The following is a 21,176-nucleotide window of genomic DNA, read 5'->3' as shown; positions in this document are numbered from 1 at the left end:
AAGAGTCTACAGATGATTGTCTGTTGTCTTTAAACGAGCGAGAAAATCAAAAAAGGTTTTGCAGTCGACTACAACTCCAGGACGGCCCCTACATTCATAGGAGGTAGATAACGTGGCAATGACCCCAACTCTTCAAGAGAAACGTGTCTGAACGGGAATCGAGCTCTCTGTCAAGTCTGTGAAATTGTAGTGCATAATTTGTTCAACTTTTAAGGCCAAATAGGAACCTCACGTGTAGATCTAAGGCTATTTTAAGACAAAGGTGCAGGGTAGGGTGGGGTAAGGTGGTGGTGGTTGGGGGGGGGGGGGTCAGGGACACAGTAAGCAGATACAGCCCTTTTCACGACAATACCTGAGTCAACAGTGGCGTTATACCACAGAGCCTCGCTGGATGCTTGGTGCACGTCAACTCTTCGGCAGCTAAACCCGATATTTTTGGCTACACAGACACAGAGAATACGCAGATAAACAAGACGGCAGAGCACAGAAACATGACGTGGCTACAACGGAGAAAAGATTCGGATGACGTTTGCGTAGAAATTGCATAAATGACACATTATCATTTGGCCACAAGGTGTAACACTCATCTGTTACGACAGAACTCGGATCAGATTGACTGGTTGTGGCACGTGCACAGCCTGCGGCGACACTCAAACCTCCCAGAAGGGGAAAATTCAAATTTTATTGGACAATATGAAGTACACTACAGAAAAAAAAGTCAATGCAGCATATATCAGGCTTATGAGGTACTTCATGAATATATATAGATATATCAACCTTTTTAGAAAAGCTCTTCAAAGTCATATTATTCCTTATAATTCCTATTGATAGCACAAAATACCTCGTCAGTTATTTCTTTTTACTTTCTGCCCAACCTCAAATGGGCGATTTTTTTTTTTTTTTGAGACTGCTTTGAAAGTGCAAAACACAAATACTGATCGTTCTATGCAGCATCTACACACAAGGTTGCATGATAATTAATTTTTTATTTTTTTTTGATGTGGTGCAGCAGATTTTCGTCAAACCTTTGTGTTGAAAAGGACTCGCAAACCCAAAGCTGGGGCCAGATGGAGAAGAGAGATCCGACAAAAGGCACACATAAAACGACTACAAACACGCTGGATGTTTTCAGCTTCGGCTGAATTACGACAAACTGTAGTTCACTTCCGCGCGACTTCGTATGTACCTTTCGTTGAAGTTTACAATGTTCTGATGCATCGTGAAGTATGTTCAAACGTTTATGTTCCCTTTGTAAATTGTTGCATGCAAAACTACATCCTACCCCCGTAAAAAACATGGCGCTGAGTCTGGCTAACTGTAGGAGATGTGGAAATGATTACGAGACAGGGGCATCCACCCTGATTTTTATTGCAATACTGGGTTGACATGGCAGAGAGTTGTAGGCATTTGATCACATGGAGTGGCTCTGTCCGGTATGAAACCTTTTATATTTCAACATTCTGGTAAAACAAAAACAGAAAAAGCTGGTTCCATATATGGAGAAGAAGTATCGTCCTGCTAACTGAAAGTCTAAAATGTTTACTGAGCGTAGCCCTGGCCTGCGTTGAGAGGACAGACTGGCGTATTGCTGTACATACATCTTTCCAACGCCGCTGCAAACATTCCTCAATATCACCAACATTTAACTGGAATATCAACACACCGTCATAGCGACCGCATGATGGCACGTTTGCTGATATATGATCCAGTCATGAGTAGTTTATGTCACCACATGAATGAGTCCTAGGTTGTGCTGGGCTGCTTTTGTCACCATCTGTTAAAAAGAAGACTCGCATGAAACAGTGAGACTCCCAATTACAAAGATTTGGTCCCCTAAAATGTAACCAACTAAAGCAACCAACCAGTCATACATGATCACTTGGTTTTGCATGTGTTAAAGTTAAAGGAAAGAACAGTGCTCTCGCGCAATATTGGCTTGTATTGGTTTGGTCACACGAATTTTGGATTTTGTTACCATTGTTATAAATTAGGGCTAATATTAGCTAGCACCTGACACTGCTCTGAGGTAGTTCTATTCCAAGTTGGTAAATAAAAAGCCAAGTCATTTCAAAGACTAGAAATGCTTTGAAAATACAAAAATACCCATGAGTCTTTCATGATTGGATGCATGTGGATCGGCTGGATGGCGTTGGTTTGGTTTGGTGAAGCTAGGTTAAGTTCTCCACAGTCAGATTTACGACAGCTCCTGGCCTAATAACCCTGAATGTCCAATGGAAACAACTGTGTCGTGTTGAGGCTCAGTCACGGCTGCCAGATTTCATTCCATCCAGATTTAACATAGTTCTATTTTTACCAGAGCACCATGAGTCTGAAGCTTGAGATTCACATCTGAATGTACAGAAATTCCAACATATTACGAGCAACTGTCAAGAATTGACAACTGACAGATCCAAAAAAAGGATAAGATGGCATGCTGTGTAAAGGGAAAGTATTTGTTACCACATAAATGAGCTGCAAACATGTTTTCAGCTTCAACACGAGTCTACAGCCATGCTAGCAGCTGAGGCTGAACTTAAGCACCCCGGCACTTTGAGCTAAATGCTAACGTCAGCATGGTAATATCCAAACACCCTCACAATGTTTCCATGCAGATGTTTACCACTGTCGCCATCCAGGCTTAGCATACACACAACACAAAGCACAGATGAAGCTGGCAGGAATGGTATTAGGTGTTGCAGGCGTTTGGTCATAAACTACAGCAACAAACAAGTTTAAAAATTTTGACGTGATGGTGGAAATTCTGTGCCAATCCATCTAGTACATGTTGAAATATTTCACTTTGTGAGTGAAACATCTGACCTGCTGAATCAAACTTCACGGCAATCTCTCTGATAGTTGCTGAGATATTTAAGCAGAGACCAAAACGTTGGATCAAACATCTGACCAATGCTGCCATCTGGACAGCCACACTGCTAGTATGGCTACAAAAGGTTGGAAAAACATGCAGACACCTCTGAAATCCTTCTGGGCGATGCTGCAACCAAGACTAAGAACTGAAGTGAAAAGCATCTGATGGACATGAGGCGTCATGGTTTCCTCAGGTCTACCAGTACACCATTTAAATCTGTACTCAATACTTCAGACTTGCAGTTAAAACAGTAACGTAGGCAATCTTTTTACTGGAGAGACCTTGTGGACACCACACAACTTGTAGACACTGGCATGATAAAGACTGACCATCAAAGACAAAGTGATGCTTCAGAAAGGTTTATGTAGGAATAGGAACAGGAACATTATGCTTGCTGAAGCCAGCTGAGTGCCTTGTAAATCCGAATCGGTACTTTTAAAAAAACATGCGGAATTATACAATCACCAAAGATGAGGAACACAAGCTATGCTCTAACAAAAACCTTAGCTTCTTTGCTTTCAAGTGGCACTGCGCTAACGAGTTAGTGAGCTGAACTCCGGGAGGCTTTTACAGGACAAGAAGCAGCCAAAAATCTAACTGCAAACAAGATCACACACACACCAAAGCAACCATCCCATATACATATATATGGATATATATATATATATATATGAATAGACACACAGCTCTTATGTTACAGCACCTCACACATGCATGATGGCAGAACAGAAAAGATGACTACTCTTTGCATCAGTGTGAAACATTTGTCTCCTAAAACTCCAGTAAGCCAACATCGACAGAAAGACATCTCAACTGTACATTTCCTGTTCAGAGAAAAGATTAATAACATCGGCGGTGACGAGAGTGCCATCTAAATCAACAAATGTTCAAGAACAGAGCACTTTCTGCAATTACTGAGGCCTATAAATAGGAGAAAATAGAGAAAACAGCAAAAAGAAAAAGGCTGTACACGAGAAGCAAACATGAGTAGAAATGTACTGGGTGGATGGCCAATACAATATTACAAACCACACAGGCTCTAAGTACATTCATTGTTATTATTTGGAGCTAGGAAAATAGGTTCTACTCTACAAGAGGTTTCTTTATATCAGCAATAGTTTCTCTACAAGAGAGGACAAGCATTATTATACAGGGTGTGATGGTTTGGAATAAACTGATGTATGGGTAGAAACTGGGCTTGATTTTATTCACACACCATTCAAGAAAGAAAAAAGTAAACAGGCCAAGCATTACGCTGGGAGGAATTTTGTCTCGGCCTCTTCCAACCCTAAATTTATAATCTAAAAGAAAACAAACCCTGGTATCAAGAAAATAAAATGAACTGATCAATTAGCTAACGATATGCCATGAACGTTCAGGAACAAGCCGTTTCTAGAACCTGCTTTGTCCCAGCTTTGGCCACTCCAAAAGATACGGGGAAAAAAAAACACGAAACCAGCCAAAATGAAGTGAAACATCTATGAGAAAGTATCCTGTAATGCCATCAGTGCGACCACTGCAGGTGTTCTGAATACCAATCCAAGCACCTTGGGCACCATTTAACTTGTAAAGTCGAGCCACATTCATCCAGGTTGGTGTATTCATTTGCTCCACTCACATTCTTGATTTAGCCCATTATACTCAAGCAGATTTATGTAAAACGGAAACACCTCTTCTGAATCTTGATATGTGAAGTCTATGGCGGACTCACAAAGCACACGCAAAAAGAGGCCCAACTTTCGGCGTTATTTATTCTACGCACATGGCCGTCTCGAACAGGGAGCGTGCCCCCCGCGTCAAACTTCCTGAACATTTCCACCTCAAGCAGCACTTTGGCCTCCGTGTCTCTGCAGAAATCTTACTGTGCAGAAATAATCGGCTACTTTTCGACACCTGTCAGCTTGTTTTGCATAAAGCACCTTTCCACCACATCACTGTACAAAGGCAACCCACCCATGCCAATGTAAGTTTCACTCTTTTGTTAAAGGCATAAGGATATTTCTGAAAGATGACGCGCTGAATGCTGGTTGGCTGGACAGAATCCCTGCTGATCAGCAGCCGCGGTTATCTGAATGGAAAACGCACACACCGAGGCTCTCGGGCCATGCTTGGCTGTGCTCCTTGTATGTTGAAAAGCAACCAATGCCAACTGCTCCTTTCTACATTAAAAAAACGAGGCTGCGAGTCTGCCACCTGATAAATACTCTTAATGCTGCAACAGCTACAAAAGTCCATTCTTGTTTAGTGCAAAAACAACATTGTCAAATGTTTGCGTTTTATCTCCAAGAAAAGCAATGCCATTGTGATCTGCTCTGTTAAGGTGCTCGGAAATGCAATGTAAAACATAAAGAAGCAGTAACAACAAGCACAAAGCCACCTCCTGCTCTGAATCTCAGCACACAACCATTTAGGACCCCCGGCGTTCACTTTCCCACTCTCTGCATGACAGGCATTTTCCGAGGACATCCACATTCCTGAACACAGCGGGGCCCCACCTGACACCAGTCTCCAAAAAAAACACAACTCAGACTCACTGGATCTGATCCAGTCACCCTCAAAGATTTCAACACATGATCGCATGTGACTACATAATGTTCCGTGGTGAAATGGATCTGATCAAATGTGGAATTACCTTCACATGGATTTCGGATTGTGCTTGATTTTATTCTCTCTGTTTTGTTTGTAAGTAGCAAGCAACGCTAACAGTTTGACAAACAGCACCACTGCGGTACATTTCCATTTTATGCAATGATCACGCCTGACGTGGGCTTTGCTTTTGTTGTTACACTGCTCGGGTCTAAAGTCAAGGTGTCCCAAAAAAAAAAAAAAAAAAAAAAAGTCATTTCATTGGTGCATAGAATAAAAGGAAAGAAAGAAGGGAAAGCTGTGTGTGTGAATACAAAACACACTTCAAGAATTTGGTCGTACAGCTCAATACTCAAAACCATTAAAAGAAAATCTTAAAAAGCACATTCTCTCTTATCAGTCTGAGTAAAACTATGCAAAAAAAAAAAAAATCACACAACTACATAAACTGAGAAAAGCGCGTTCACCATCACGCACACCAAGCGTTTAAAACCTCTACTGTCAATGCAAGACTCAAACAATGCCAATTAGATAGATAGCAGGGGTAATTATACAGAAATGGCCAGCAGTGTGATGTTACCATAACATTTTAACAGGTAACAAGAGGTAGAACACACGGCCATTTCCATACAATTACGCCAGTGTCACACAATATGGCCGAGCCTCCTGCTTCGATTGAGGAACACACATGTGTAGAAGTCATACCAACGTTCTGCTATCAAAAGTGCATCCAAATTTACATGTTGTGAGACCAGCACCGATAAGAACAATATTGACATCATAACAGTAAATATCAAGTACGTGATTTTCAGAATGCCCCACAAACACAGTCAGTCGGATTTCTAGTTGCTTTACAGGTAACGAGTAAAAAGGGTAACACAGAGAGGTCGTCAAAGGGAGAGCGAAGATCCTCAAGATGACGAAGCATCTTTTTAAACACACAAGTAAAAAGCCTTGTTGACCAGTCCAGTGAGGAATTAAGGTGGTTTTTACAGTGAAAACTTCTAGCACCTCGAATCAAGATGTCCTTTTGTGCTTCTATGTCTTTTGAATAGTAATCGTGTAAAAGTTCGTAATCTTGTTTGGCTAAGAAAAGATTCGGCGTTAAAAAGGATACACCCAATTTTCAGGCTATAAAATCTACAAGGTTACAAATGACCACATAAATACTTCATCCCGTTAGAAAGGCATGAAGACGCTGACAAGCACTAAGAAACGCTACTAAATGCAACATGCTAAAAAAATAACCCCAAAAAAGAAAAAAAAAAACCCTGATTATCTACCTCTAAAAAAAAAAAAATGACCCCAATTCATGTGAGACACCCCACTGCTATATCTCTTGGTTAAAAATGATGCATAGTTAGAAAATGTAGACTACTCGCCTCCAATCAAGACTATGAGAACATTCGCCAGCTTAACTTAGTCGTAAAACTTAGGTGGGATGTTAGGAAATGTCTAGAATTATTAGTAAGACCGTAACAGTCTTAGAAGGCAAGAGAATATTTGCACTTAAAATCTGTATACAAATAGACAGTGTTAATTTAGACTACACGTGGGCCGGTTATTTAAAAAACACGTCTCTAATATATTCAGCAGCCTCCACTGAAAGCTTATTCAAAATATACCTTATTACCAACATTACTATATAGTATAAAGACTCACAAAAAAGTCATTTGCATAAAACCCAAGCGTTTGTGCGACGACTGCTCCCGAGTCCTGGAGCAAACACTAGATTTTTTTTTTTCTTTAGGGAATTTCGATCGTTTAAACTCTAAAACGTTGCAGCTTTCACTCCACTGTACCGAATGCCTGGATATCGAGACGCCACACAAATGTCCCGCTCTGACAAAGACACTGCAGAAAACACTATCCTGCTGCTATATACATTAAAATATAGAAGTAGGGTTAATGTGTATAAAGGAAGAAATAAAACAAGTATCACAAATGCCTAAATGTCTAAAACATGAGTCAGCTACATGCATATTCATTACAAAAATGATTGAAATTAGACTATAAAAACTGAAGGGGGGAAAAAAGAAAAAACAGATTTCATCAAGTTCCCCTCTATGTTGAGTTCTACGTCATGTGTCTTTTATCAACACGGCTCAGAGTACATTAGAAAGGTGTCCTTGTTGGGAGCCAGTCCCAATACACTATTTCTCGGCATGGGAATTAGGTTACTGGTGCAACTCTTTCAGTTCAGACTAACAAGAGAGGCAGAGAAGGATAAAATTGCTGTTCTTTCAATCTCTATTGGAACACTAAAAGCCCTCATCTACAATGAACTAAGTGTTGGTTCAAGGGTTGACAACAAATCTGATGCAAAGAATCCTTTAGCGAGTCGTCACCAGATTTGGCATAAAATGGTCGTCAGTGTCAATCAAGGACAAATACTGAAAACCCAGCAGGTACGGGCCTAATAATTCATAGTTTTACACAGAAATGACAACAGAAAGGTGGTCTCGAATGGCACTTTTCATCACATAGTGCCCTATGTGAAAAATCACACGCAACCCTCAGTATATTAAGTACTTTTGTCCTGATTGAAGTACCCATTCTGGTCAGTGCACTTTGCTTTGATTGGCTGATAAATAATGTTTGTCAGAGGAGCGAATCTTTAGGCATATAAACAGTGAACAGGCCCCCTCATCTTTTGATGAATTTGATCCTTCTCCCTTCAAGCACCAAGACCCTAACAAACAATAGAAACAGGAGAAGGAGGGTGAACAGCTTCTTCTAAATTATAATGATACTGCCCACTAGTTTAGAAATGTCTTCTAACAGTGTTCAAATGCTTCCTTTTCCTTTCATATTTTGCAACATATTTCCCCACAACAAATACAAACACACACTAATGCACAACATGTAAATAAAACCTCTTCCAGCTCAAATCCCGCAGAAGAGGGATTCTTTTGCATCTTACAGTTTAATAGCTGGCTTGGTTTGGGAGGGTCGGGGGCTGAAGTACAATTGTAGACATGTGGGTAACTGACAGGTCTGTTCGGCGGGGAGACCGCGATGTGAAACCTCTGCGATGCTATCGACAGACAGCTGACAGTGAGACAGCGAGGGGTAGTGTGTTTCATCAGTGGGGTCTCACCCATCCCAACCCGCACAGGGCTGTGTGCTCTCAGGCAAAATACATGGTGCGCAGGGTGTCTTGGTGGATCTGAACGGCCTTGGCCAAGGCCTGTTGGTCGCGCCCATTACTCTGGCCTGATGTGTGACTGCCCTCGGCACTGAAATGGAAACATTAGAAATTAACAGAGGAAGGGGGTTTCATGAACATTTCATACAGTTCAACTCTTATATAATACAAGTACACGAAAGTGTCGAGTCCTTACCTGTCGTGCTCTTTGTCCACCAAGTGATAGCGAGCCCGGAAAGCCACCAAATGGGCGTAGTAAGCTGGTGCTGGGATGGAAACTGACCGGGTGCAGCGCACATAGGTGTGACACAGCTGGTAGGTGAGGACCTGCAGTTCATCTGAAGAGAAGTGGTTGTCGTCCCAGAGCACATGGTAATGAGACGGCCTGCTGGTACCCTGCGAGGAGTGGCGACGGATGACAGGTGTTGCTATTGACAGTCTTCCATTACCAGCCAGGTCGGCGGATGATCCATTTGTTTTTCATGCAGTTCAATTACAGATCATCCCAATTCAGTTCTTACCTGAATGCCAGCGTGACTGCAAAGGTAGAAGTCAAATTCTGACGGGTGAGTGATTTTGGTGTCCACTGTGGTGCCTGCAGGAATGTTGCCACTCTTCCCAACCTGCAACAGTATTAGTGCAAATGAGTCGGGATGGTTTCATAATATTTGGATCACAAACTTAATTTAATGAGAGCAAAGGCACCATATCAGACTTTGTCCTATGCACAATATTTTTCAACTGAAAAGTAGATTTCCAGATATGGGAATGCCATACCAAGTAGGGGTTTAAATGCTAGTGTCACCAAATTACTGAAAAGATGTAATGCCTCTAATTTGGTGCTTCATCTTTTTCTACTGCAGTCTCAAACTCTTGGTTACAAAACTGACAAACTCCTACTTGTGACAGATTACTGACCCTCTCGTTTCTGTCCATACAGAACAGTCGTGTGTGGTGTCTCTTCTGCACGACCACAAAGGTGATGCCAGGCTGGTAGTCCTTCTCTAGTTTTATGCAGGCCTCACGGATCGCCAGCAGCTCATGTTGAAGGACCTGTCAAGTCCAAAGAAATGAACAGGTGAGAGGTTGCACAGATGACACAAAATATGTTAAAATACTGTCACAGAAATCAACGTCAACTCTGCTAAGTACATCATCTTCTTATATTGGTCCCTAAAAGTTTACTGATATTTCAGTTTATCGTCCTCCCTGATATGTGCCTCACCTGGTTGAACTGGCCCTCAGAGATGCCATCACGGTAGTAGATAATTCTGGTGGGCTTGAAGCGGGTGGACTTGTAGAACTGGATGAGCAGCTCCCTCACCATGGTGGCCAGGTCCTGGATGATGTCCTGACGGTGCTGCTGCACCCGCACTGTAGCACAGTATCTGCTGGGATGAGCATCCATACTACCAACGACCTGAAAAGGAAATACTATTAAGTACCAAATGAAAGGACTGACTTATAATGACATACAGCACAATGTTAAAAATTAAAGGGTAGATGAAGAAATGTAAGAGCAATTTACTGCACTGCTGGATGGACACGCGCACACACACTACTATTATATCACTAACTCTCAGTAACTGTGTGTGTGTGCAGCTTCGTACCAGGTGAGCAGCATACAGTGGGGTTTTGTACTGGGCATAAAGTCAAAACAATAGCTTGAACAAATCTTAAGAGCTGCAGAGATGGTTGACAATTCTGTGATTTTGGCACTTAGATCACACCATATTTAAGTGTTTAGCAAAGGGAAAATACTCATAGTGTGGTGTGGTGTTACTTACAGCTGCGATGGAGGGCTTTTTTCCATCTCCTGCAGGCGGATGAGTCACATCTGCACCAAGGAAGATCACTGGCTGCTGGAACACCAACGGCCTGGAGCATTGACACAGGTGGAAATCAGCACAAGAAAATGATATTTCCCCATTCTGCTGGGTGCCATATTTCAAAGACATACCCATTGATTAATTACAGGATTTCAGTATCTTCACTCACCTGCCCTGCGGGAGGAGGATGTTGTTGACGCCGCCCAGCTTGACGTTGATCTTCAGACAGAGGTTGGAGAGGGTCTGAGGAGTCGTCTTTTGAACGTTCTTCACCTGCACACACTGCGTGGCCATGCCGAGCACCGTGTCCCCGACACGTTTCACCTCAGCTACAACACGCAGCCAGACGATAAGGAAACATCAGTCACACACAGTCAGGTACGATACTCACGTCACATGGAGTGCAAACAGGTACACTGACCACTCACAGCCATTTGGGACTATAAATACATTTTCCACGCAGGGGTAATTCCTGATGTTTAAATGACAGAGTGAGTTGGGAGGTGAACGGAGGAGCAGCTAAAAAGAACTATGGGGAGACTGTAGCTTTATTTGGCTCGTGTCTCCCTGTGGTCAATTCCTAAAGCAGAAATAGAAGCAGTAAAACTTGCTTAGCGGGCACTGAAGCAGCAGGCATGTTCAGAAACACCAGACCAACTGCCAGAGCTTCAAATATAACTCTCTCTAATCACACAAATCCTCGTTGATTTGGAAACGTGTTTGTTTTAAGCAATGCCTTCCCGCAGCAAAAACATTTGCTTGAAACCAACGAGAGTTTGTGGTGTCAATTAGCACGTCTGCTAACAACTTAAACTGTCCAACCCTAATTGCGTGTTGTCGTAGCATTATTATTCAGCTGAATGTCTTAGCTCCAGAAATAGATAAATATGAATCAAGTTCTTCCCTAAACGACACAAAAACCAGCAACTGTACGAGTGGATCCCTCACCGTAGACGGGCGTCTTCCCTGGCAGGATGACGACCACCAGCTGGAGGCCCTGGTAGGTGTACTTGAGGTGCCTGAACATGGGCTCCACGCTGTCCGCCCCCTGGGCGTATTTACAGAAGCAAGGCTGACCCTGGATGGGCATCCCTGCATCCCTCGAGATCTTCCTCAGCTGATCTGTGAACGCTCTGAGACAGACGAGGAGATGATTATTGTAATGTTGTTATGAGGTTTAGCAGTCTGGGTTGCAAGAGAAAGTAACAGCAAGTGAAACGCTTAAAACATAACTACACCACCTAACGGTATCTTTGACCCTGGGCTAGCTGGTGTACCTTGATTCAAGCAAGCAAAGACATTGCAAATGAACGGCACAGCTGTATGTACTCAACATGTACTCCTACGCCCCTGTAGAGCTAAAATACCTCAGTCCTCAGGGGGGCAATACAGGGAGAGACTCTGGAAACTGGGCTGTCGCAACAATTGTGAAAGTCCCAAAAGAGACACAAATCAAATAAGACAGCTTTGAGCCGTTTCTGTCACTACAACATTTGGAGCTCCAGCTCATAGCTCAGCGTATCCTTGTGTTTGTGTACTTCAATGGGGTGTGTTTCAGCCCTTAAGCTATGCTCACAACTTTCCACCATCCGCCGCTTCATGGTGGGCTGCCTGCCATCAACCCCAACAAAAGGTTCATGATGACATGGGATCCATTTGCAACATGCTGCAGTGCTTCACTTACTTGAGTAGGAGTTCAGTGCACTGCCTCTGTGGCGCAAAGCAGGCGATGGCCCACACTTTGATCTCAATGCCAGTGTGGAACTGCTTGTTCCTCATGTCCCATACTCCCTGGATTGGCGTGGCTATTGCTTTGTTCTGCAAATGACGGCGGCCGTGTTAGTGTTAGTCATTGTACACAAGATAAAGTTATTCCAGTGTAATGTAATACCAACAAATGAATTGTGCCACAGCTGCATGCATGAAAAGTGCATTTTATGGCAAGCCCTTTAAACATTTAGTGAGGAGCAGTGGCCACAGTTGTAGATATCAACAACTGCCTTTTGACTAGTTGGAATTGGTTAATTGGTGATCAACGTACCCTGCCTCCATACAGAATGGAAGGTGCTTGTAGGACACGGCCATTCACTTCGGTCATCTCATCCCTGACCATCACTCCGAACTCACGAACGTAAGGGTCAGTGTTGAAGTTGGCACTTCTCATCTGAAAGCAGAGCAACACAGCAGGTGGATTAGATGTGAATATCTGAGTGTAACTTAACCTGAACGGCTGCAAACTGCAAGATGTTAGTCATGATTTGAAATATTGAAAAATATATTGTACATATTCTTAAACTCAATGTGTATAGTTTGCCACAAATATCATACAAAAAACAATGAATATCACTGATCCCTATTTGTGTTGCTGTGGCAGTGTTGGTGTCGAGCCAACATACCACATGTAAATTACTGCCGACTGAAAACCACTGTAGGTTAGCAAGGTTCCAGCTAATTATAACCAACGTCACGAACCCTCTTCTCCAGTAGCCAATCAGCAGACACTTGGCACCAAAGGGGAGACATGTTTCCTTATCTCAACTGAACAGTCAAGGAAAGCCTGTTCTTTGAAAGTCAGTGGAGAAAACATGCCACTGACCACATTTTTAAGCCATAACAATTTCTGTACCAATCTCATTTTCCTTGAGTCCTTTCTGATTATTGGAGCACTGTGTACATGACTGCGACACAACTATTAACAAGACTACCAACAACTGGTTGGTAAGATTATTCCCTGGCAGGAGTTGCTGGCATGTGTGCATGTTCCAAAGTTCTCTGTTGTGGGGTCACATGTCAGGGGCTGGCTAAAACCAGCGATGTTACATGCTTTTGTTACTTGTTTTTTCCTTCTTGTTCCTGGTCGCATTGCCAGCTTTGACCTGACTGGGGCAAAGAGTTCTTGAATTCACAATCCTGACATGGTTTGCTAATGGTCCCAAACTGAGGGGCAAGCATTATTTATTAATCCTGGCACGTAGCAGCTGACGCAATGTCAAAACTTTCCCTGTTTACTTTCTCACATTGTTGCATAAGTCGAGTCAAGCTTGTGGAAACTAAGGTTTTGACAACCGCTTTAAGGCTGTAATGTCTGTCAGGCACAGAGCTCACTTCTGCGTTGTATTCAGTTCAAATTCATCTCACCACATCTTACCAATTTACTAATCTCGTCCTGACGGTCTGGTGCCGATCGAGCCGTGGCACGGATCATAGTGGAGGTCTGATTGTCCGTCAGCTTTTTGATGCAGCGCTGTCCTGCCACTATGTTACACACCTAGAGTGGGCGACACACATGAAACAGAAACAGGTTTAGAGGAAGTGTGAATTGGGATACTTTTCAAAATAAGTACACAAGGTCGAAGAGGCTTACCTCTAGAGGTAGGTAGGTGTGCTTCTGCTCCTGTCCCACCTGTAGACACGGGAGGTGGGGGTATCTCAGTATGAGCTTGTACTTTTCCTTGAAGTACTGTGCTACTGTGCATTCAATAGTTTGGCCGTTCTCCTGCTGCAGGGGGAACCTGAGGGAAGCACATACCACAGAAGCACAGCACATCTTGTCAGATTTCACACGATCTACATTTATACATTTCATGAAACAACACATTTACTGTTGCTCGACTGCAGATGACGTACTTCAGCGACAGTTTAACTACCAATGATGCAGCATGGAGAAAGATGAGATAGAAGAGCTTTCTTACGTTTGGTGGCTGGCTGGTCTTCGGGTCACGTTGCACACTCTGTACTTCCTCTTCATCTGCCCACAGTGGGTGATCTCCACCTTCAGGCCTGGTTGGAGGAATCATGACAAAGGAAAACAGAGTTGAAAAAATACCCACAAACTAGAAAGTTCCATTTGGAAAGCCCATGTGACAAAGGACATGGGTGATAACTCTTCTCATGATGGTGAAAAAGCAAATGGGGACAAATATTTAAACTGTTCAAGTATAAAACTTTATTTTAACTCTCAACAAAACCTCTAAAAACAGAACATTGAATCAAGTCTATATTATTAATTATATACAGACATAGTAACTGAGTCAAAGCTTGACATTCACAACCTTGTTATAAACACCGTGCACCCAAAATAAAAACTTGCAACAACAACTTCATTAGCCATTACTAAGCAAGCCCCCAGCTTCACCTACCTTTGATTTCCTTTGTAAATTTCACTCGTTGAGAGTCTGTTAAGGGCTTCTGTTGTTCTTCGATGCTTTTGAAATCCAAGACCTCACACATGAACTCAATTACAGGCTGGGCTTTGTAGAACGCTGTGGCTGAAACTGCGAACAAAACGAGCACAGAGAGATGAGATTCACTGAAACAACTGTACTTCATATGACTTGTGCACAATCGACTTGAAAATTACCATCGATGTTGAGCATCATTTTCCAAAGGGAAGGCCTGACAGACTGGTGGAAGCCAAACCACACCTCTCTGCCACCACCGAGGGGGTTCGAACATCCCTCTGAGGGAGTGAAGAAAGAGCGGCCCACTGGAGTATACCTGTAAATTTAAAGCATTTCCAAACTGATTATCACTCTGCAATGACACAAATGCAACCTAATCCCTGCCTGATGGTATGCTCAGAAATTAAATAAATGACCAACAGGTTGTGCAACACTTTCCTATCATGCTCTGTTTATTCATGCCGGTTAGTTTGCCGTCATCAGGGTGGCAGATGAATTTAGTTTCTGTTTATATGAACACAAATGGAGATCTGCACCTCAAAGCAGGTTGAAGGCTTTAGAAGAAGGTCAGCAATAATGTAAAACAGTACGTTTTTTTATTACAAATACACCAGAAGACAATTTATTATTTGATTAAAAAAAACCCACCTCATTGAGGGCAAATGTCTCATGACCACATCCAAGGCTTGGACGGTCTCAAAGGGGACGCTGGGTAGCCGTCCTGATAGCGCCTCGTGCAGAGCTTGCAGGCTGACACAGGACACCCACTTGATGGATACTTTGAAGCTGCGGTCTTTGCCTTCACCAGGAATGGTTACCTCAAGCTCCACCTGTGCAGTAGATGTGCAAGAAAGGAAAAAGAGAGAGGCAATGCTGTGATACTTTCAGACTAAACAACGTTTATGCAATATTCCCAAAAACAGAGATTTTATTGCTGCAGGTTGTCCTGAGAAATACATACTTTGTCTCTGCCTATGGGCAAGGGCATGGCAGTGTAGAGATTCTTCCTCCCGTCATATACCGGCTTTCGATCACCAAAGATTTGTGTTTTAAAGTGCTGGACCATGTGCTCCACAATTTCACTGAGAACACAATGAAACAAATAAATTACCACAAAGCCCTGGACTGATGTACCACATGCCAGGGGCTGCTGATCAAGCAGTACACGAGTACATACCGATTGACCCTCCTGGGGCATTTCTCAGGCTTGATGTCAATGTCATAATGGTAGACCTCCAGTTTGGGGATCTCCATCTCAAAGAAGTTGGCCTGGAGCTTGATTGTCCGGCCCATGGTGCCAAAGTCTGGCCGTGATGGTGGCTTGAACACATACTCTGGCACTGGGGATGATGGGGGTTCTAAAACACACAAAACAGGTAAAGTAACAAAGCATATAATTAGCACAGTGTCACTTTGAGAATACAAAGGTATTGTGTTTCTCGGCAGAGATCATAATGAAATATCAACATTTACTCCCGAGTTAAATGTTTTTGCTGTTAACTGGTTTTGTGGCACCTGAAAGCACTGGAAAATAATTAACGCAAAAATGTGTGGGGAGTTTTCAAATTCCTGCCAATTAGACATGTCAGGAGTCTCCTCTTTAATGATTACCTTCAGCAAGAAATGATCTAAGACGTGTCTGTGACGTGTCTCAACCAGTTCTGCACAATCTGCTCAGCTATGTCAATCAGTAGGCCTCTTACTTGTGGTACATGTCAAAATTGTAAGACAAACACAGACATGATCTATCTAACACAGGCATCATCCCAGATTTGACTGAAGTTATTATATCCAAAGAGTATTTTTTTAAGCAATGTAAAGCACATTTTGTGATCACCACCCACAGCTGCCATGACCTTTAATTTCATTGCGGCTGTTTGAGTGCACTTTTCGAGTGAGACCTTTATCATGAACCCTTCTTACACCTTGCTGGACAACACAAGGCGCCTGCAGGGCAGCCTTGATCTATGTCTCCAATTTAATAAAGGAAAAAAGACGGCCATTAAAGTTGTAATTTACCTGATGAAATTAGCTTCTGAATACATCTGTGAGGTGGGACAAGTCTCCTTTTACATTTGCAGCATCCAGCTTTAAAAGTTGTTCCCAAGTTTTGGAAAAACTGGGATGCAGCGAGTCAAGTCATCATCTAACACCACGGCTTAGATCACTGATTGTTCTCCAAGTCACCATTAATACAATATATTCTAGATTAATCTCTTCTTGTGAGTGTTGTGGTTGTGAGTTGGCTGGCATCAGTGAGGCTAACAAAACTCAAACTGTCAGCTACTGATAAGCTATTTGAGCATTTGGACCTTCTCAGAGCCAAATCAGACCACTCTGTTCTCTGTATTATCCTGGAGAAGATGTACTGAGCTTTCATCATTAGCAGCCATACTGAACCAAGACGCTCCATATCGGCAACTTCCGACATTACAGTGAGGCGGTGAGGCCCACCCTCCATTCCTGTCAGCGCCTTATCTTTGTGCTCCAGCTTTGTTCATTCAAACTGAATAACACCCATAAAACCTAGTAATATACGGTCCGTGCCATTGAATAACCTTTAGTGTCTAAACATGTGCTCCGCCATTCAGAGCGCGAAATGAGGAGCATTCAAGAGGAAACTGACTATTTAGAATGACGTCGTCTTCCTTAGAAGCTCACCTATAGCGCCAAATCACCTGTGCCCTATTTCCTGGACAATTTCAATATACAGTCAGAAGGAAAAAACTGTGTTTCAGATGAGTACATATTGTGATGAATGAAGGATGTTAAAAAAAAAGTGTAAGGCTTTACAGGCCAAATATGGGAAAACCTTACCAGAGCTTGCTGACCCAGAGGAACGGGGTCCCTCAGGCATCTCAGAAGCTGCAGAAGACAAAAATGACATGTTATGAATCGAGCCAACACACAAAATCTTTAAATATACAGCGGTGGAGACATGGAGTCATTTAACATAAAATGCTAACATGAACTAGTTCTTTATGCCGCAAGTGGCAAGAAGAGGATATGTGCAGAGTGCTGCTCATATTGTACATTTCCAATGCAAACATACATTTCAGCAGGTCTTGCTCCTTTATCGCTTACACAACGCCATCATCCACAATCAGGGAGGCCTTTTTCACAACTCTTATCAATAGGCACACAGAAGGAATCAAGCAAGCTGCCAATCTAAGCCTGCTGAAGCCGCCCATCCTCCTGGAAATAGACTAATGCTACACGCTAATTCATATTTTAGTACAGCAAAGATGCCGCCAGCACCACAGAAACAAACCCGTAGGGCAATTATTACATCTGAGAGAAATACAAGACAGTGTTACGCTTGTTGGTTACCCTGGTTAAAATAAAGCCAGTGCAAGAGAGAAAAGCATACATGAAAAACAAAAGCTGACAAATTTGGTCAACTTGCTAGGTGAGAGTTAACTCTTTCATTTGTGATTGCAACCAGTCTCGGTCAAACTTCTCCACACTTAACCTTTATATGTCCAATGTCATAAAGTCTGTGTTAGACCGACAGGGCGATTCAATGGCGTGGGGAAACGTACGTCGTGGAAAAACACCGAATTCACCAAATTTAACTTGGACACTGTTGGCTAACCATAGCCAAGATTGGTGATGAGATTAAATAGCATGGTCGGCCGCTAAATATTGCTTTAATCCTACACTTACTGTTAAACTGCAAGACACTCAAAACAATGATTTGTGTTTATAATTGCATTAGTTATTCAGAAAATTTACCCCAATCGATCCTATTTAGAGGAATTATATCGGGAAGCTAAGTGACAACAAGTTCGGGAGCGAGTTACCATTGAAGCTAACTTGGCTAACAGCAGCTTCTTGTTGTTGCACGATAGCTAAGCTTGCCCCCACTACTAATGCCTCCACTTAAGACTGGGACGACATGTTCTTGATCAAAGGATTTGTTGAGTTTTGTATTAACTAGCTAAATGAAAGCGGGATCGAGTCGGTGTTTCAGCATTAGCTCAATGTCATGTAGTACAAAAATGCAGCAACTACTGTGTTAATTTGTGCTAGCTGCATCACTTAGCCGATGCTAATGTTAGCTGCACCACTTACCTCCAGCAGAGGAATACATTTTGTCGACTTTTTAAGCGTGTGTCGTGGACGTACGGATACTCCACTTTATTATAGCCAAATTCCACCCAAAACCATACGTGGTCAAAAAGTATTTATGTCTACAAGAGCGACGGAAGAAGCCCAGTGAGGAAATAAAGATATTTAGTTAGCCAAGTGGTAAATATTTGGAGTGTCTCATCGTCGGCACGGCCCCATCCCCCCAACACACAAAACGAGAGACGAGAGAAAAGATAGCACAGTAAAGACCCATGCAGGGCAAGATAGTTCACTTCCATCTACTTCCGTCTTTGGTCACTTCCCGTTAAGAAGCCTAAACCTTTATAATCCTTCATTTTTATTTCACAATATATATGACTATCTTATAAGCGCAATGGTTTGAGCTCTTAATTCGGTCACATCTTTTATCTATTGAAGCTTTAAAATTCTGCGAAAGAAAAAATAGCAATATTAAGTATCGGTGCATTGTGTGCTGTTTCTTTTATGAATTATTTACAGCTGAGACAAACTAACTTTTCTGACGCACTCATACTATTAACCTACAAACAACCGTCTTGATCTAAGACTGGTGCACAAGAGAATCATTGACAACACCGTCTGAGGACCAACGGTGCGTGTAGAACAGGAGCGGAGGTGAACCATCTTGCTGATTGAACTCTTCAGTGATGTCAGACGCACGCGGCGCGCTCTCAGACTTGACCCGAATTCAAATCGAATGACCACAAGGTAGTTTTCTTCAGTAGTAAAAAAAAAAAAAAAAAATCATCGTGCTATGTCGTGTTGCTAAAAAAAAATACTGATCAGATTTAATAAAATATGAACAACAAACCGAATTTGAAAAAAAGAAAGAAAAAGAATAATAATAATAAAAAAAACTGTCAACAAGCAGGACACCACAGGAAGGAATTCCTGGCCTCGGTGAGGGGAGTACTTCCGGGGTACTACGTACTAAAGTCAGGTAAGATAATATGAACGCAATAAAACTATCATGAGTTAGTTCAGTTGTTGATATTATGAAAACATAACTGTGAAAGGAAGGTTCTACAACGCAGCTGAGATTATTTGGCTTGAAGCAGTTGAAAAACAATGAAATTTAGACCAGGTGTTTAAACCTTTGACATATTTATACATATGTTGAATTTTGAGGAAATTATGAAGTATCCTGATAAAGGAGTAAAAACGTAGAAACGTAATAAATGTTAAGGATCGTTGATTCTTTTTTTTTTTTTTAACTGTTAGTAAATCCAGACTATCTATGACACATGGAACATCTATAAATAAGCTATTAAAGAAGTAAAAAAAAAATATATATATATATAAATATATACTATACACAAGTTGTTGTTGTTGTTTTGTTGTTGTTTTGTTGTTGTTGTTGTTTTCCGGAGAAAAAAACAGTCTGTTTTTTCAGAAAGAAGTCCGAGCTGAGCGTTAATGTAACGCATAGAGTTACGGCAATGTCAATGTGACAAGTTGAGGCAGAGGTGAAGTGTGAAGAGTGTCGGGGGGGTTCCGGGCCTTGTTGATAAGGCTGACAGCAGACGTCCTGATGGACCGCAGCCTCCTGCCAGAGGGGAGTGTCTGATGATGTATCTGCTATTGGTGATTTCCATCCTCACACGTGCTGCAGTGACGCCTTTTGGATCATTTGTTTCTTCATTTTAGTTTCTGTTTTAATTTGAGAATAAAAAAAATAAATAAATAAATTGCTGAAATATGTCTTTGAGGATTTGTCATTGAGCTGAGCTCGGAGTGCAGCTCTTCGGTTTGGCCACTGGTCGGCGCTGTTCACCACTCAATGTGCAGACTGAGGCGCTGAGCGTTGATGTAGCGTGCTCGGCAGCAGCTTTTAAACATGAGATAAGATAAATCTTTAATGATCCCTTTGAGGAAGCTGGTCAGTTTTTTTGCATTATTATACATGCCGATCAAAGAGCAGTTGGATGGATTTGAAAGTTGTCTTATTTGGGAGGGTAACTATTGTTGGTTTTGAGATATATTTTATATAGCACAATTAAATATATTGGATCTGATGTCAACATATTGTATATATGGTGCACGTAACACTCTGTTAGATGTAAATCTATATTTTTGGGAATGGTCTATATGAAATATTTAATCACGTTTAGCCCACCTGACTGGTAAAATAATTACCCACGATCTCAATGCTAATCCTGAATTATTCTGTTTGATGGATTATTTCTCTTTACTTGGACCTGATTGAATCATTTGATTTCGTGCTGTCATCTTGGGGTCATTTGTCCCTAAAAAGTTAATAGAATTACGCTGAGTCTTGTTTTAATAAAATGCATAAATAAAGAATAATGAATACAGTCGTAATAATCGGCCAGTCCTACAGCAGGAGGCCTGTTTGGTAATGAGGTTTTGTCCCTCTAATTCATCCTTCCGAAAACGTCGATTGGCCACACGGCCAACACTTTAATTGCTCCCATTGATTGATAGTATAAAAA

At 42.0% G+C, this 21,176-nt stretch overlaps 1 protein-coding gene across 1 annotated transcript; it reads right to left on the bottom strand.

The window, feature by feature from the left end:
- Positions 1-7,203: 7,203 nt before the first annotated feature.
- Positions 7,204-18,943, bottom strand: ago2 (argonaute RISC catalytic component 2). Its single transcript, XM_070984092.1, has 20 exons — positions 18,688-18,943; positions 17,431-17,478; positions 15,791-15,971; positions 15,575-15,695; positions 15,262-15,443; positions 14,793-14,929; positions 14,572-14,706; positions 14,125-14,212; positions 13,797-13,944; positions 13,581-13,700; positions 12,474-12,596; positions 12,117-12,250; positions 11,381-11,565; positions 10,602-10,761; positions 10,391-10,481; positions 9,829-10,023; positions 9,522-9,656; positions 9,125-9,226; positions 8,800-8,999; positions 7,204-8,694 (listed from the first exon to the last, which is right to left on the bottom strand). Exons 1-20 carry the CDS (start codon positions 18,704-18,706, stop codon positions 8,586-8,588), a joined length of 2,613 nt encoding a protein of 870 aa, XP_070840193.1. The 5' UTR covers positions 18,707-18,943; the 3' UTR covers positions 7,204-8,585.
- Between the last annotated feature and the right edge of the window lie 2,233 nt (positions 18,944-21,176).

Source organism: Chaetodon trifascialis, chromosome 17 (genome assembly GCF_039877785.1).
Source record: "Chaetodon trifascialis isolate fChaTrf1 chromosome 17, fChaTrf1.hap1, whole genome shotgun sequence".
Taxonomy (NCBI): Eukaryota; Metazoa; Chordata; class Actinopteri; order Chaetodontiformes; family Chaetodontidae; genus Chaetodon; species Chaetodon trifascialis.
Note: the sequence above shows the minus strand (reverse complement) of the source record. Positions and strands in the feature narration are given on the sequence as shown.

Coding starts and splice junctions, on each gene's coding strand:
- ago2 (XM_070984092.1), bottom strand. Junction 14,213..14,571: donor ATTTACAAAGGAAATCAAAG/GTAGGTGAAGCT, acceptor TCCTCCAACCAG/GCCTGAAGGTGGAGATCACC. Junction 9,227..9,521: donor GTATGGACAGAAACGAGAGG/GTCAGTAATCTG, acceptor ATACTGTTGCAG/GTTGGGAAGAGTGGCAACAT.